The sequence below is a fragment of the Monodelphis domestica genome, chromosome 1 (assembly GCF_027887165.1).
Source record: "Monodelphis domestica isolate mMonDom1 chromosome 1, mMonDom1.pri, whole genome shotgun sequence".
In the NCBI taxonomy this organism is placed as follows: Eukaryota; Metazoa; Chordata; class Mammalia; order Didelphimorphia; family Didelphidae; genus Monodelphis; species Monodelphis domestica.
In genome coordinates, this window is record NC_077227.1 from 312,189,714 (window position 1) to 312,207,451 (window position 17,738).

The 17,738-nt window shown below is 37.1% G+C and overlaps 1 protein-coding gene across 3 annotated transcripts in view; it reads right to left on the reverse strand.

The window, feature by feature from the left end:
- FNIP1 (folliculin interacting protein 1) overlaps positions 1 to 1,495 on the reverse strand; it is a 136,999-nt gene extending 135,504 nt beyond the window's left edge. For 2 of the 3 annotated variants that reach the window (XM_007473411.3, XM_007473410.3), the window contains exon 1: positions 1,106 to 1,495. In XM_007473411.3, coding sequence (XP_007473473.1) covers positions 1,106 to 1,356 — 251 coding nt within the window. In that variant the 5' untranslated portion in view covers positions 1,357 to 1,495. The remainder of the gene's footprint in view (positions 1 to 1,105) is intronic. The other variant, XM_056811143.1, reaches the window with a different exon arrangement.
- Between the last annotated feature and the right edge of the window lie 16,243 nt (positions 1,496 to 17,738).

Sequence of the window (17,738 nt, forward strand, 5' to 3'; positions counted from 1 at the left end):
TAAAAATATTAATGACAGAAAATGTGTATGTTTTTGCTGCATACATAAATGTTAGCTATTATTGTAAAACCTAACAGCAATAAAATTGTCTTTTATTTTTTGTTCAGAAGCATTTCATTTCCAATGTGTTTTCTCTCCCCCTTCCTACACTGGTACTGGCTATCCTAATCCAAAGTTTAAAAAAACGACTATTTGACAAGTCTATGTCAACTAGTTTTGCAGAACTTTATCAGTGAGCTCTACATCAAAAGTTCTTTTTATTAACAGTACTGTGTTTGAAATATTTGATTTAATTCTGTTGTGGTTATATCATGACAGATTCGGTAGTAACCTTAGACTGTCTATTGGCAGCTTATGCATTTTACATTTCTCCTTCTATAATGTTAAGGTCGCTCAGTCAAATAACAACCTTGCAATTTCGATTCCTAAGAAAGCTAGGATAAAAGTGTCCAGACTTCTTCTCCACTCTCTCCCCTTCCTCAATGACCCTTCCCTCTTCAATTCTATTGAAATCTGCCCCAAATGTTCAACAGTATCCCAAGTAGGAGACACACCAGTTAGTAAGCAAGGAAGGGGGACGGGGGAGGAGAGAACTTCCTTCACCAAGAGAAAAGGGGTATCATCGATGTAAACTGGCAGGTTCAAAGGAAAAAGCTTGGTGGTAAAAGTAATTGCAAGACTCCTTCTGCTTCGGCAGTTAACTTTTCTGCAAACAGGAAGGTGATGAAAATACCAACTGCCCGGGTACCTCAGTCATAGTGGGCACCTCGTGGAGGGGGTGGGGGACCTACACAAATGATCGGCGACTGGACAGTGGGGGTGGGGCCAGAAGGTTGGACTGAGCATCCTCCCTCCCGGCCACCCACCCCACGAAAGCCAGAAGTTGAAGGGAGGGAGGACCCCATAGTCTCGCGCCCCGAAGGGACAAAGAGACCGACCGGGCCGCCCAAGTTCCGGCTCTGGGAAGAACGCGGCAGCGGGCCAGAGGCGGGACAGTCACGGGTGTCCAACTTTAAGCTCCCCATGCGGGGGAAGGGGAGGACACGCGGGGGAGGGGGGCAGTGTGTGCAGGCGAAGCTGCATGCAGCTGGGACGCCGCCCTTACCTGCAGACGCAGTCGGGGTCCCGGGCGTCCCGACCGGGGGAGCCCAGCCCGCTCCTTTTGTTGAAGAGCTTCTGGAAGAGGGTCGGGGGCATCTTGGCCCGGTCAGGTCCGGCCGCGCCAGGCCCAGGGCTGTGGGGCCGAGTGGGACTGGCTTTTTCCGAAGGGCTAGGCGAGTAGTAAGTAGTGTATGGGGAAGGGGGCTGCCAGAACCTGGGCCCCTTCGGGGAGCTGCGAGAGCAGCCGTGGAGCATCTAGTTCCGCCCAGCGGCCGCCGCCCCCATTGGTGTCACAGTCATATGACAGAAATTAGTCACTTCAAACTGCCACAGGAGGCGGAGGGGAGAGGGGCGGGGCGAGCCCGCCTGCCACGAGCCTCCATTGGCTGGCAGGACCCCTCACATGGCAGCCAAGGGGGCGGCCGGGCACGCGCGCTGGGGGGAAGGGCGGCCCGGGGCCGCGCAAGAGGTTGGGGCGGGGCGCGCTGGGCGGTCTGCAGGGATCCTTCAGGCTCAGTCTCGTGAGCTTGCGTGCCCTGCGCAGCCGGGGGGAAGGGGGGGTAGGGGTAGGGGTAGGGGTAAGGAGAGGGCAAGGGGAAGAAAACATGCGGGAACTGGGGGTTGCTGCTGATGGCTTCTGGCGAGTAGAGTCTGGTAGTTGGAGTGGTGAGAGAAAGGGCAAAAGGGAGGGGAAACAGGGTTGTGTGGGGCACCCCTCCCACAGAAATCTCCACACCCCCGCTTCCTTTACACACGTATACATACTCAAACCTACTTCCTCTTGTTACTTGCGGAAAACACAACCCCAAACAAGCGAACCCCAAACTTAGGCAAAAAGCAGCCCCGGACCCTTGTGCTCCCCACCCCTCCGCCCCAGCTTCTTACTACATGCATTTATTTAAGACCCCGTGTGCGGAAAAAGTCTGGACACATAACCTTTACCCTTATGAAGCTCGCAGACATTCTGCATGCACGTGCACGGACTTCAGGTCATGTGCCTAATTAACCGGATTAGAGAGGGTCAAAGCATGATGAGATTTAGGAGAAAGGTCAGGGGGATGGCCCACGATGGGGGAGAAAGGGGAAAACTAAGTGGAAGTGACAGCTTTTCTTCCGGAGGGTTTTCAAGAATGTAACAAGTAAAAGGCAAACCTAGATAGAAAGAGGCATTCCAGGCATTCTTGGGAACCAGGGCTGGAAGGTCCAGTGTTTTCTAGAGGATAGGGTTTAGTTTACATGGATTGTAGAGAACATGGAAGGCACGAATAGGAAATAAACCTGATTGTAGAACCTTGGATAGCAAATAGAATTTGAATATTGCTGGGTAAATTGTAGGAGGAGTTGAAAGATAGATAAGATTTAGAATAATATAATAGATAAGATATAGAATATATCTAGAAGGCTATATATCCACATTTATCTATATATATGTATGTATAATATGTGGAGAGAGAATGTGTGTGTGTACATATATTTATACACATATACAGAAAGGATAGGTTAGAGGATTGGATGATTGAAGACAGAAGAGCAAATTAGGCTACTACAGTTATCTCAGGCGAGATTAATAAGAGCCTGTACTAGGCTGCATTGTGTAGAATACTGGGTCTGAAATCAGGAAGACCAGAGTTCATGTATAGCTTCAGACACTAGCTGTGTGACTGCAGACCTCATCTGTAAAATGAGAATAATAATAGCACTTAACTAGTAACAACCAGACCTTTTTATAAGGATCAACTGAGATATTTGTAAAACATTTGGCACATAGAAGTCCCTATATAAATGTTAGCTATTATTTTTTTAATTAAAGAAATGGATGGAAATGTCATAGATTAAACTGATAGGACTTGGCAACAAAGGTTTTACTATGTAGGAGACCATGTGCTGAGAGCTGTAAAGTATCACAGATGAATACCAGGAAATCTGAAACCTATCATCATGCCCAAAGGAGTGCTTCAAACACTCAGACCAAGTGGTATGATTATGCCTAGACAGTGCTCTAAAACCACCATCTCCAGCTACATTTCATTATTATGCACTTGCACTATTATATGTTTTAGAGTGATTTGAAAACTTGTCTCAGCTTCCTGAAGGAAGGCACTTTATTTTAGTCATTCCTGAATCCTCAAAGCACCCTGGCAAGACCTGTACATCTATCAGTACTGACATATGGATATGTGAAGAATTTATGGGTATTTCTTCCACCAATGTAGATGGGCAACCCCTTTCATGCTTTCTCATCTTGTCCAAGCCCTCCACATCCTTTAGTAAGCTTTGAATTTAAAAGCTAAAGAACAAAAGAGAACTAGTAATCATACTTGCTTATTAAATTAGACTCCAAAATTTAGCAAGGCATTGTTGACTGGAAGAAGTCTAAGAACCAGAGAAATTGTAAACTTAGTTCTAAAGAAGGTGGTTTATGGGTGACCAACTTATGTACCAGAGGAGGATTATAACTTAATCTAAATCAACAAGGAAGCCTGGGAATGTAACAATTCATATCTGAGTGTAGGAAAGATTTCATGACCACTGAAAACTCCTGAAACATGAACTCCTTGAACGTGAACTCCTTTAACCAAGGCAAATCACACTTCCTTCAGATAAGACATAGGTAGTTGTTTGTACCACATAAAGGTTAATCGACTTGCCCAGGGCCACACAGTACCAAAGGCAGCATTTGAACCTAGGTCTATCTGCATGGCTCCAAATTTAACATTTTTATATGATGAGTAGATAAACAGATGGTGCTGAAGGATACAAATCCAGGCAAACAAGCTCCTAAATGCCCAGTGTCTTCCTTCCTGCTAATTCCAACCACTCCAAATGTACTATAGGAGTTTATTTATATTTGGAGAAGACAATATATAAAGGGGTATAAGAAAGCATGAGAGTGGAAATATAATGTCTTACAGAGACTAGAGGGAAGTGGCAGTGAGGCCCAGAACAAGGCAAGATAAGGCTGTGATATTGAAATCACTTTTGCCAAAGTTCGTTTATCACAGTCCAGGGAACCAGGGGCAAAGTCCAAGGTTGTGATGGCTAAAGAACAGGTGGTATGGTGCAGAGCTTGCACAAAAGTGGCATTTGGTCTCTTACTCTACTGAAATTCAAGTCACTACAAGTTTATGAAACTCCAATTATGTGAAGATTGCCTTCATGTAGTTTACCATCTAATAACTATTAAAGTTGCACAAACTTTATATATAGGTTTTACACACACACACACACACACACACATATTTGTGTGTGTGTGTGTGTTATATAAACTATTACATGCACAAAAGATACAAAGAAAATGTTAAGTGATTTTCTGGAACCCATGTCTCCAGACTCCCAAGAAATATCTTTTATTTTATTCTCCACAATTGCTAGGACAGTTCAGGACAATATTTTTTAGGCCCCAAATGACCACAACCTGCAACTACTGCCTTTTTTTTTTTTAAGCTCCAGTGAAATGATTCTGCCTTTTAAATGAAGTCTCCATTCCCATGTCCTAGCCCCACTGTAACATCTTCCTCCCTGTTATCCCCCAAACACTTTAAATCCTGTTGAATGAAAGTAGTAAGCCACAGGAAAAAAAAAATTCCAAGTCTATGACAAAAACTCCTAGGCAACAAAAGTTGACATTTATATTATCAACATGAAGGGGTAATATCTTCCAAGATTAAAAATAAATTAGATTGGATAAATTATATAATGTATGTATATGTGTGTATGTGTAAATAAGCCTTTTCATTACCTAAAATGCTCTTCCAACTATCTCCACCTTTTTTTTAAAGCCTCCTTTAAGACAGTTCAAATCTAACCTTCTGTAAGAGACCTTTTTCTAGTTTCCTCCAAGTGCTATCCTTCTGACATTACCTCCTATTACACTGTATTTCTTTTGCATATACATTGTAGGTTGCCTGTTATCTTCCTTACTAGAATGTGTGGCCCTTGTTGTTCATGATAATATTGGGGAGTGGGATGAGGAGGGGACAATTTCAAATGAGGAAACAAAGGCTACTCTTCAACACCAGTCATTTTAAAAAAACTGATGGGAGCAGGGAGAGAACTTCCAGGTTCTATGACTGAAAAGATCAAGGAACAGAATCCTTATAACCTCTCAAACCTCTCCAAAGTAAGAAGTATCTGCAAGATAAAGCAATTATAACTGTCAGAGACACCAGAACCCTCTGGGTGTAAGAGCTGGGTCACAGAAGGCTAATCCTGGTAATCCCTAATACATTTACTCAGTACCCCTTCTTTACCAGCCCCCACACCCTAGCAGGGCAACATAACCAGACACACAGGCTTCAGTTCTGAGATCTGCAATTTTTGCCTGCTAAACTCTACCATTCTAAGGCACACCCCTGGGGGGGAGACCAAGATGCACAGAAACTGGAAGTTTGCCCAACCTGACATGTGAGTGTGGCTGTGCAATATATTGTGGCAGTAACAGTGCTCCACCTAGGCCTTAGGAAAGGGGACTAGAATAAAGCTGAGGCCAGTTTCTGTCTCTAAAAAAGTCACTAGAGGACAGACTGAGACTATTGAAAAGTAAATTCCTTAGCTATGAGAGAAAGCAGGGGTAGCATTGAGGTTCATCCCTCAAGGGATCCACCAACAACATGGTCATGAATCAACTGCTCATGAGTCAACATGAGCACTAGGGAAGTATAAAGCAAAACTGAAATTACAAATGGCCCCAGATGAAAACAATACAAATAAAGTGACAGAGTAAAAGGGAAGATAGTTTCCAGATCACCTAAATGAGTTCAAATATCCCAAAATGCAAGATAAAGGAAAATAAATCAACACTGGATAAGGCAAAAGACCATGTGGATTCCCAAGAGAGCACCAACACAACAAGAGATCATTCACAATGCTTCATGAAAGAAAGAAAAAAATTAATGAAAATTTAAGGCCTGCACAATGTCAGTCAATAAACATTTAGATGCATACCATGTGCCAGTGAAAATGCCTGGAATCCTGAGATGGAGTTTCTTGTTCAAGAAACAGCAAGGAGGCCAGTGTCACTGGATCAAAGGGTATGTGGATAGGGATGGGTACTTGGTATAGTGTAAGGAATAAGACTGGGAAAGTGAGAGCTAGGCAGATTATAAAGGGCTTTGAATACCAAAGGGAGTGTGAGAGAGAGACAGAGACAGAGAGAGACAGACATGGTCAAGCATGCACTTTAGAAAGATCACTTTGAAAGGTGAGTGGAGGATGGGCTGGATTGGGGAGACACTTGCAATGGGACAACCATTCATCAGACTATTGCAATAGTCCCAGCCTGAAGTGATAAGGCCTTGGAACAATATGGTGACAATGTTAAAGGAGAGAAGGGAGCATATGCAAGAGATGTTGTAAAGGTATATTAACAGGTTTTGGTATCTGGGGGTTCAGAGATAGTGAAGAATGAAGAATGATACTAAAATTTCAAGCCCATATGTCTGGGAGGAAGATGGTAATCTTGACAATAAAATATGGAAGTTAAGAGTAAGGGAAGGGCAGAGGGAATGATGAGTTCAGTTTCTGGATATGCTGGATTTAAGATTCTAAAAGAAATCTAATTTCTAAATCTAAAGTCAGTTGGAGATTTGAGTCTAGAGTTTAATGGAGAGGTTGGGGCCAGATAATTAGATGGGAAATCATTCATATAAAGATGATAATTGAATACATAGGAGCTGATAAGACTACAAAGTGAAATAGGATAGAAAGAAGAGGAAAGAGCTCAGGATAGAACTCTGTTTCAGCAAAAGTGACTAAGAAGTGGTCAGAGAGGTAGGAGAGAAATAGGAATTAGTAATTTTATGAAAGCCTAGAAAATACCAACAAGAATGGATGGTCAATAGAGTCGGAGGCTTCAGAAAGATCAAGGATGAAGATTGATGCATTAATTATGGCAATTAAAAGACTGTTATAAAATCTGTAATAAACAGTTTTGGCTGAAGCCAGAGTGTGAAGAGTTAAGAAAGTGAGAAGAAAGTGGTGGCATCTATTGTAGATGGCCCATAGGAGTTACAAAAGGGAGAAACAAAAGTTAGAATGAATGGATGAAATAAGTTTGGGTTTTTTTTGAGGATGAGGCAGTGATGCACTATAGGGAAACAGCCAGAAAGGCAGAGGGATTTAAGATAAATGAGAGTGAGAATGATAGAGAAATAACATCACTTGAGCATGTAAGGGGTGGGGAAGTTTGCCTTGACAAAGGAGAAAGATCACTTCATTGGGTGAGATAGGAGTGAGGTGGAGATAGTAGAGGGAAGAGAGGAATGACAATAGATGGTGATCAAATAAGGGAATTTCAGAATTTATGAACATGAAAGCAGAGCGAGTAAAGGCAAGATCAAGAATATGAACATCTCTGTGTGTAGCTGAGGTAGAGTGGAGGAGTAGATCAGAAGAAATTAGCAAATTGAAGAGCTAGGAGGTAAGACTGTATGCTGAAGTCCCTTAGGACAAGGGAAGGAGTTGCAGAGGAGAAAAATATTATGAGCTAGGCATTGAACACATTGAACAGAATTTTGACTGGATGGCAATTATGAACAGAGTGAACTTCAAAAAAAGGTGCCAAGCTGAAAGAGAGAGGTAGAAGGAGAGTCAGTGGTAAAACTATGAAGAGAAAATAACTTGTATAGTCTCAAGAAGAGGGCCTAACAGAGAATTAGTGAGATGGTAAAGGGAAAGACTGAAACAAGGAAAATAAAAAGGGACAAATTTCTATTCAGTGGTGAGAGGAGGTCCTCAATGAAAAATGCTTTCATGAGAAAAGATATCCTACAAAGGGAGATGACGATCTAACAGTGTGTACAGTATATAGAGATTTGCTGCTTAAAAAGACCACTAACTGAGAGAATGTGGTCCTTCCATGGCCAGTATCTTAACTCAGAAGATGAATCAAAATTACTGGGGGGCAGTGTAGGGGTAGGGGGAGCTGGGTGGCAGCTGGGTGGCTCAGTGTATTGAGATCGAGGCTTAAAGTTGGGAGATCCTGGGTTCAAATCTGGTCACAGATAATTCCTAGCTGTGTGTCTCTAGGCAAGTCTCTTAACACCCATTGCCTAGCCCTTACTGCTCTTCTGCCTTTAAGGCAGAAGGAAAGGGTTTAAAAAAAAAATTACTGGGGGCAACTACTATCCAGAAGCATAGGAGGGCATAGATCAAGCTAGGAGATTTTATGGTAAATGGAGAAAAAACATCAAAGGGAGATCAAGGCTAGTAATGAACTACCCAATCAGGGACTCAGCAAAATTTCTACCATGGGTAATTCTATATTCTCCAATTTCCTCCAGGAATTGGTATCAATTGGTGGAGGTAAATTTATAAAGCAATAATACAGAAATGCTTAGAAGACGGGATTCAAAATAGGTACCTAAAAGCTTTAATTTCATGACGAATAAACGAAACTAAAAGAATAAATATAAGGGGGTGGGAAAGGAATAAGCTTTTATATATCACTTACTATATTCCAGGCACTTTGCTAAGTATTTACAACTCTATGAAGTATGTGTGGTTATTCCCATTTTATAGCTGAGAAACTGGGGCACTCTGAGGTTAAGTGATTTGCTTAGGGTAAAAGCTAGTAAATGTGTCTGAGGACAGATATGCATTCAGGTCTTTCTGACTTCAAGCCTAGTACTTTATCATCTATACCATCTATGAGGTACTTGAATTGAAGAATAAAATCTAGAGTAGAATGAAAGAGAACAGTAGTGATGAAGTTAGAAAAGGGTATTGAAAATAAAAAACAAAACAAGATGAAGGGGAAAACAGAAAAGTGCTTTTTACTTCATTACTTAAGAAGGAAAATAAAGAACTAAATAACTAGATAAAAGGAAGAAAGGAAAGGGAATTAATTAGTTATGCAAAACTCTAAAAAGTAGGAAAGGGCTTAAGGATGGGAGCAGAGTGGGATTTGAGGCTGAAGGGGAAAAAAAGTACCAGAAATTGAGTTTCCTCACTGTAGTTAAGCAAAAAATAACTGAAAAGACGAAGCACTGCTGTTACAAAGGAACTAGGTAGAAAAAAAATTAGAGAAATAGAGGAAAATACAAAATCAACTCATAACATTTTATTTTTTTTACAATTTTAATTTTATTTTCAGTTCTGAATTATCTTATCTTTACCTCTTCTCCAACCCATTAACATGGTAAGAAATATAATACTTGTTATAATGTGAAGTCATGGAAAATGTATTTTTGATGAGACAGAGACAGAATCAGAGAGAGAGAAAACTAATCTGTTCTTTTTCTGGAGCTGGATAGCATTTTTTAACATGAAGTTTTTGGAATTGATGTGGATCATTGTATTCATCAGAATTACTAAGGCTTTCAAAATGGATTACCTTTATAATATTGCTTTTACTGTGTAGATTATACTCCTGATTCTGTTCATTTCACTTTGCTTCAATTCAGGTCTTCCCAAATATGAAACCATCTCCATCATTTCTTTTTTTATGTTTATTTATTCATTTAATTAATTTAGAATATTTTCCCATAATTACATGAATTGTGTTCTTTTTCTCCCCTTCTCCCACCCCCTCTGGTAGCCAGCAAGCAATTCAACCTGTGTCATTGGTCAAGACTATTACCATATTAATAATATTTGCACTAGGGGGATCATTTAGAGTCTACATCCCCAATCATGTCCCCATCAAACCATGTGATCAAGCAGTTGTTTTTCTTCTGTGTTTCTACTGTTATTAAGGAATATTTAAGGGGAAGAGACAAGAGGTAAACATCTAAATATTTTGATTTTATTAATGGGAAATGGATAGGAGTGAAGGTAACAAAGGAGAAGGGAAATTTCTTAATCTAATCCCCAAACCAATTCCCCTTAATACTATCCTATTGGCTAAATTATCTAAGTTAAATAAGTTAAGTTCCCCCCAAACAGAACCTCACAGAGTCCAGATATGAGCAAGATCCCAGAGGTAAAGTCCAAATTAGGTCTAGTAGAGATTTGATGGTTCTTTTCTTGGTCTTCAATCAGGCTGCCAGCAGCCTGTTCAAGTCTCTTTCTCCTCAAGCTGGTAACTCACAAGGGTCAAAATATCTTGTAGATAGGTGGAAATCACAGCTACCTCCAAAAGCTTCAGCAAGAAGTCTGTTTTCATTTGGGACCACACACCCCTTGGAATCTTGCCCCAGGCTCTCATGTGGTTGAGTCACATGCTCCTGCCAATCATTTTACAGTCTTTCTTTGCTTTCTACAATTCTCCCACAGTTCTTTCTCTGGCTGTGGATAGCATTCTTTCTTATAAATTGTTATTGTTCAGGATCATTGCCACTAATGGAGAAGTCCATTACATTTGATTGTACCACAGTGTATCAGTCTCTGTGTATAATGTTCTCCTGCTTCTGTTCCTTTCACTCTACATCAGTTCCTAGAGGTCGTTCCAATTCATATGGAATTCTTCCAGATCATTATTCCTTTGAGCACAATAGTATTCCATCACCAGCATATACCACAATTTGTTCAGACATTCCCCAATAGATGGGCCTCCCCTCATTTTCCAATTTTTTGCCATCACAAAGAGCACAGCTATGAATATTCTTATACATGTCTTTTTCCTTATTATCTCTTTGGTGTATAAACCCAGCAATGCCATAGCTGGATGAGGGCAGGCAGTCTTTTATCGCCCTTTGGGCATAGTTCCAAATTGCCTTCCAGAATGGTTGAATCAATTCACAACTCCACCAGCAATGCATTAATGTCCCAATTTGGCCACACCCCCTCCAATATTTATTACTTTCCTTTGCTGTCATATTAGCCAATCTGCTAGGTGTGAGGTGGTATCTCAGTTGTTTTAATTTGCATTTCTCTGATTATAAGAGATTTAGAACACTTTTTCATGTACTTATTGATAGTTTTGATTTCTTTATCTGAAAACTGCCTATTCGTGTCCCTTGCCCATTTATCAATTGGGGAATGGCTTGATTTTTTTTTGTACAATTGATTTAGCTCCTTATCAATTTGAGTAATTAGACCTTTGCCAGAGGCATGTTATAAAGATTTTTTTTCCAATTTGTTGCTTCTCTTTCCATTGTTTCTTAAAGCACAATAGTATTCTATTACATTCATGTAACTTGTTCATCTGTTCTCTAATTGATGGACATTTCCTCATTTTCCAATTCTTTGCCACAACAAAAACAATTGCTTAAAATATCTTTGTACATATAGGTCCTTTCCTTTTTTCTTTGATCTTTGGATATAGATCTAGTAGTGATATTGATGGGCCAAAGTGTATATAGTTTTTTGGACATTTTCCAAATTGCTCTCCAGAACAGACTACTTCACAGCTTCACCAACAATGCATTCGTGCATATTAATTTTAGTGTACTAGTATATACTAATATTATTTTATCACATCCTCTCTAGTGTTTTGTTATTTTCCTTTTCTGTCATCTTAGGGTGTCTAATGGGTGTGAGGTGGTACCTCAGACTTGTTGTAGTTTGCATTAGTGGTTTACAGCATTTTTCTTTTAAATTGTTAAATAATATTTTATTTTCCCCCTGTTACAGGAAAAAACAATTTTTTAACATTTTAAAAAAGTTTTGAGTTCCATATTCTCTTCTTTCTTCTCACTTTCCTTCCTTCCTTCCCTTTCTGCTTTCCCCCCTCCCTGAGATGGTAAGCAATCCAATAGAGATTTCACATATTTAATCATGTAAAACATTTTTTCCATATTAGTCATTTTGTGGAAGAGTTTTCAAATAAAAAAAGAAAATGAAATATTATATGCTTCAGACAGCATTCAGACTTCATCAGTTCTTTCATGGAGGGCAAATGGCATTTTTCATCATGATTAGAGCATTTTTTCATATGATTATTGGCAGCTTTTATTTCCTTCTACTTGTTCATATCCCTTGACTGTGTATTAACTGGAAAATACTCATTATAAATTCAGTTCAATTCATTCTACATTTAAGAAATGAGAACTTTATCAGAGAAATTTGCTACAAAAATTTTCCCCCAGTTTTCTGCTTTTCTTTTAATTTTGGCTGCATTGGCTTTGTTTTTCCAAAAGCTTTTATATTTATTTAATCAAAATAATACATGTTTACATCCTGTGTTCTTCTCAATCTTTTGTTTGGTCATGAACCCTTTCTCTATCCATGAATCTGACCCATAATTTCTGCCCTGATCCATTAATTTGCTTATTATGACCCTTTATATATGTTTTGTAGATATTTTGAGCTTATCTTGGAATACAGTGTGATATGTTTGTCCATTCTGAGTTTCTGCTAAACTCCTTTCCATTTCACACACAGCAGTTTTTGTCAAATAGTGAGTTCCTGTCCTGATAGCCAGGATCTTTGAGTTGATCTAGGTTACTATGTTTATATGCTACTGTATATTGCAAACTTAATGTGTTCCATTTATTGACAATGGTATTTCTTATTCAATATTGATTTTTGTTTTGATGATTACAGCTTCATAGTATAGTTTGAGATCTGGTTCTATTAGGCCCCTTTCCTTCCCATGGTTTTTCATTTACTTCCTTGATAATCTTGATTTTTTTTCCCCTCAAATGAATTTTATTTTTTTCTCTCTGTAGTTTCTTTTAGTAGTTTGATTGGTATAGCAACTGAATAAGTAAATTAATTTAGGTACTATTGTTATTTTTATTATATTGGCATAGCCTACTTGTAATTAATATTTATCCAATTATTTAGATTTATCTTTATTTGTTTGAAGATTATTTTACAATTGTGTCATATGGTTCCTGTATATGTCTTGGCAGGTGGACTCTGAAGTATTTTATATAATATCTGCAATTATTTTTAGTGGAAAATTTATATTTCTTCTTGCTTGATTTTATGTGGAGATGCTGATAATTTATGTGAGTTTATTTTCTATTCTGCAACTTTGCTTTGTTGTTGTTCATATTTTTGACTCATTTTTAGTTGTCTCTGTAGAGTTCTCTGTTATCATATCATCTGTAAAATGTAGTAGATTTATTTCCTCTCTGCCTATGTTTATTGTCCATTTATTTTTCTTCTCTTTTTCCTATTGATAGCATTGTAGATCAGTACTGAATAATAATGCCAATAACACACATTCTTGCTTCACCCTTCATCTTATTGAAAGGTTTGCAGTTTATACCCTTTACAGATAATCCTTATTCTTGGTTTTAGATAAATACGACTTATAATTTTGTTCCATTTATTCCTATATGCTATCAAAAGCATTGCCTTTTTTCAAAATCTTTTTTTGCATCATTTGAAATAATAACTACTTAGTTGTTTTTATTATTGATTTGGTCAATTATGCTTATAGTTTTCCTAATTTTGAAATAGTCCTACATTCTTGGAATAAATTAAGCCTTATCATAAATGTATTCAATTTGTGATATATTGCTGTAATTTCCTTGATAGTAATTTATTTCAAAATTTTGCATAAATATTCATTAGGAAAATTTGTCTATAATTTCCTCCCTGTTTTTTTTTCTTTCACAAAACTTTTAAATTAAAGTGGATTAAATAACACAATGAAACAAAAAGTGACAGAATAGATAAAGAATACCTCACCCACCCACCCACACACACTCATACACAATATGTTGCTTACCAAAAAAAAAACACCTCACCTACAAAGACATAAATGGAGTAAAAATGAGGGGTTGGACAAAAATTTACTACTAGTAGTAGTAAATCATCAGAAATCAGAGAAAGCAAAACCAAAAATTCATAATATATAAAGAGAAAATGAGGAAATTATATTATGCCAAGAACCAGAGACAACAAATCAATATTGATATTTAACTGTAAGTTTATATTTGGAGCATATAATGCTCCAAAATGCCTTATTAACTAAATTCATAAAGGAAACATTAACTGAACAAAAGAAAACATAAAGAGCAACAGAGTAATGACAAATTTCAATGTTCTCTCAGTTTTAGAAGGATAAACAAAAGAGAAACTATAGAACTAAATAAATTACTAGATAAACTAGAGCTCAAAGATTTATGGGATATTCTGAATGGAATTGTTAAAGCATATATGTATTTCTCAGTACCACATGGAATGTTTTCAAAATAGAATAGCTATTAGGTCACAGTGATACTACAAATAATTTTTAAATTGCATAGACAATAAATACATCCTTTACTTGCCATTTCAAATAAAAATAGTAATCAGTTCAGAGAATATTAAAAAAAATCCTAAAACCAAATGGAGACTTAACATTAAATCCTAAATAAAGAGTGTGTCAAATAGCAAATCATAAAAATAATTACATGACAAATAATGAGAAAGAACATATAAAAATGTCTGCAATAAAGTTAAGGCAGTCCTGAGAGAAAAAATTATTCTCCTATAAACATACAATAACAAAATTGAAATGAGAGGAATAGTAAATATGCATTTTTAAGGTATTTTTAAAAATTATTTAATTGATTAATTTAGAGTATTTTTCCAGGATTACAAAAATCATGTTCTTTCCCTCCACCCCCTCCCATAGCCCATGCACAATTGCACTGAGTTTTACAAGTATTATTGGTCAAGATCTATTTCCATATTATTGATATTTGCACAGGGTGATCTTATCCATTGACCCATGTGATCAAGCAGTTGTTTTTCTTCTGTATTTCTACTCAGTTCTTCCTCTGAATGTGGATAGTGTTCTTTCTCTTAAGTCCTTCAGAATTGTCCTGGATCATTGCATTGCTGCTAGTACAGAATTCCATTGCATTCACTTGTACCACAGTGTACTACAGTCTCTGTGTACAATGTTCTCCTGGTTCTGCTCCTTTCACTCTGCATCAATTCCAGGAGGTCGTTCCAGTTCACATGGAATTCCTCCAGTTCATTGTTTCAGTGTTTCATCACCAACAGATAGCACAATTTGTTCAGACATTCCCCAATAGAAGGACATCCTCACATTTTCCAATTTTTTGCCACCACAAAGAGGGCGACTATGAATGTTCTTGTACAAGTCTTTTTTCTTATCTCTTTGGCATACAAACCCAGGAGAGCTATGGCTGGATCAAAGGGTGGGCAGTCTTTTAGATCCAAATTGCCTCCCAGAATGGTTGGATTTGCATTTTAAAAATTAGAAATCCAACAAATAAAGAAATCTAAATTTTAAGAGATATTAAAATTAGAGAAGAAATGAAATCAAAACCAAAGAGATTTTATAAACGATAAACAAATCTAAAAACCAATTCTTTCAATATGTAAACAAAATTGACAAAACTTTAGCCAACTTGGTTAAAAAGAAGATGGAAGAAAAGGAAATCAACAAAATAGCAGAGTGAAATTACAATAAAACCAGAAGAATTTTTAAAAGTATCAAAATCTACCAGCATAGTCCTATGCTGAGAACACAGAAGAAATAGGACACCTTACAAATATAAAATACTTGAAGACAATGTAGAGATCTTAATCTACATAAAAGTTAGAAGACTATCTGGAAAGGAACTACCCAAAGGGGATCTTAGGGATAAAGAAACTCCTTGTTTCAATGGATTCACAAGAGAATTCTACCAAAGATTTTTAAAGAACAATCAGTTCTAATATTATGCAAATTATGTGCAAAAAATGAAAAAGAAATCATTCCCCCAGACTCCCTTTAGTAGATAAACATAATATTAATACCTAAGCAGAAAAGGATAAAGGACTGGAGAACTAAACACTAATTTCATGAATGGAGATTAAAAAAATTTAAATAAAATTCTGTCAAACAGCCAGTAGCACTTCATCCAAGAAATTTTTCGTAATGACCATGATGGATTTATATTATGGATACTAGCAGAGTTCGATATTAGGAAAATAATCAATAATTTGAAAGATCATTTTATTGACCATTTAATAGAAAATCACTCAATTATGGCAATAGATACAGAAAACTCATTGACAAAGTACAACATTCATTTATGCAAAAAACCCTAAAACGTATAGACTTTAAAAAAGTTATTTAAATTATCTACTTGAATTCAAAATAATTTATCAAATACTATAATGATACACTTGAAGTTTTCTCTACAAATATAGGGATAAAGCAAGAATGCCTTCTCTCCTCATTATTATTTAATGTAGTTCTAGAAATGCTAGCAATAGTAATAAGAAAATGAAAGAAATTAAAAGCATAACAATAGGCAAAGAAGGGTTAAACTATACCTATTTGTAGATGACATGATAGTTTACTTAGAAAATCCTTGGGAATCAGCAAAGATGGTAATTGAGATAATTAATAGTTTCAGCAAAGTTGTAGACTGCAAAATAAACCCACAAAAGTCCAAAGCTTTTCTATATATAAAATACAAGACACTATAATAAAAAAGGGTATCATTCAAAATAACTATAAAATGCACAAAATATGTGAGGATTATTTTAACAAAGAATTCAAATTACTTGTAGAGATTTAGTTTCAAAGTGCTCCTTAAAAATACAGAGCAACTCAGCTATGTGGAAGAATATTTAGTGCTCATGACCAACGTCAATATGATAAATATAAAAATGCTACCAAAGTTAATTTACAGTTTAATGGTATACCTATCAAACTATCAAAGGATTAGTTAATAGAAGTTAATAAAATAATAAGATTCATTTGGAGAAACAAAATATCTCGTGTATTAAGAAAAATCATGAGAAGAGGTAGGGATGAAGGGGGAACAGCTCTTCCAGACATCAAAGTATATTATTAAACATTAGTCTTCAAAGCTATCCAGTATTGGTTATAAAATAGAGAGATGGATCAATGGAACAGATTAAACAAAGGAGAATCAGAAATAATAAAACTCAGTAATCCTGAGTTTGATAAAGTGGAGAGCAAAAATTATTTAGGCTTTATATTATCTGGGGTCTTTGTGGCACTCAATATGAATTTGCAATAAATTTAGGTAGGAGGGAAAGATATATATATATACATATATATATATATATAATATATAAATGTGATGTTAATAAGTGTTTAGGTATTATTTATCTCCATAATCTGTACCATTTCTCAACTAAATCACCCTAAATATAGTTACCACCCACATACTACAGGTTGTGGCATATGGAGTGTTCAGGGAGGATTAGCACTTCTGTTGTGAGGGTTTGCAGAGCCCATTTCAGTATAGCTCATCGATCTTTCATCTCACTTTCACCTGTGGCTTCAAGAAGCTATATAGCAGGCACAGTGGCCACAACCCAGTAAAAGTATCTAGACAGACTGGCTAAACCATATTGAGGAAAAATGACAGTTCTTAGTATGAAGTTTAAATTTAACTCTCCCTTGATTGTAACAATGAAGAAACTTAGCTCTTCCCTGATTGTGAAGATTTAAATTGTAACTCATGTTTATTTTTAGATTTTAATCCCCATAAGTGTAAACAACCTACTTAAAAGTTAAGTATGGAGACCTGCCTATTTTTAGATTCAATAACAAAAAGTTGAGTGGGAAGATCTGCCCATATTAGATCTAATCACCAAAGGTATAAACATCCCACTTAATCATTTAGTGGGAGTTCTGTGACCCATGTGTGAAATAGTGGGTAAAAATCAGAATCAACTAACTGCCTTCTGGGCAGTCCTAGAACAGAGTGTCAACTACGATTGGTAGATGTGGAATTAGGGGAAGGAACATGCAAGAGGAAAATGTCTTTAAAAAGGGCTGTCACTTCCTGTGAGACTCAGTTCTTTATTTTTGGAAGTGGAGA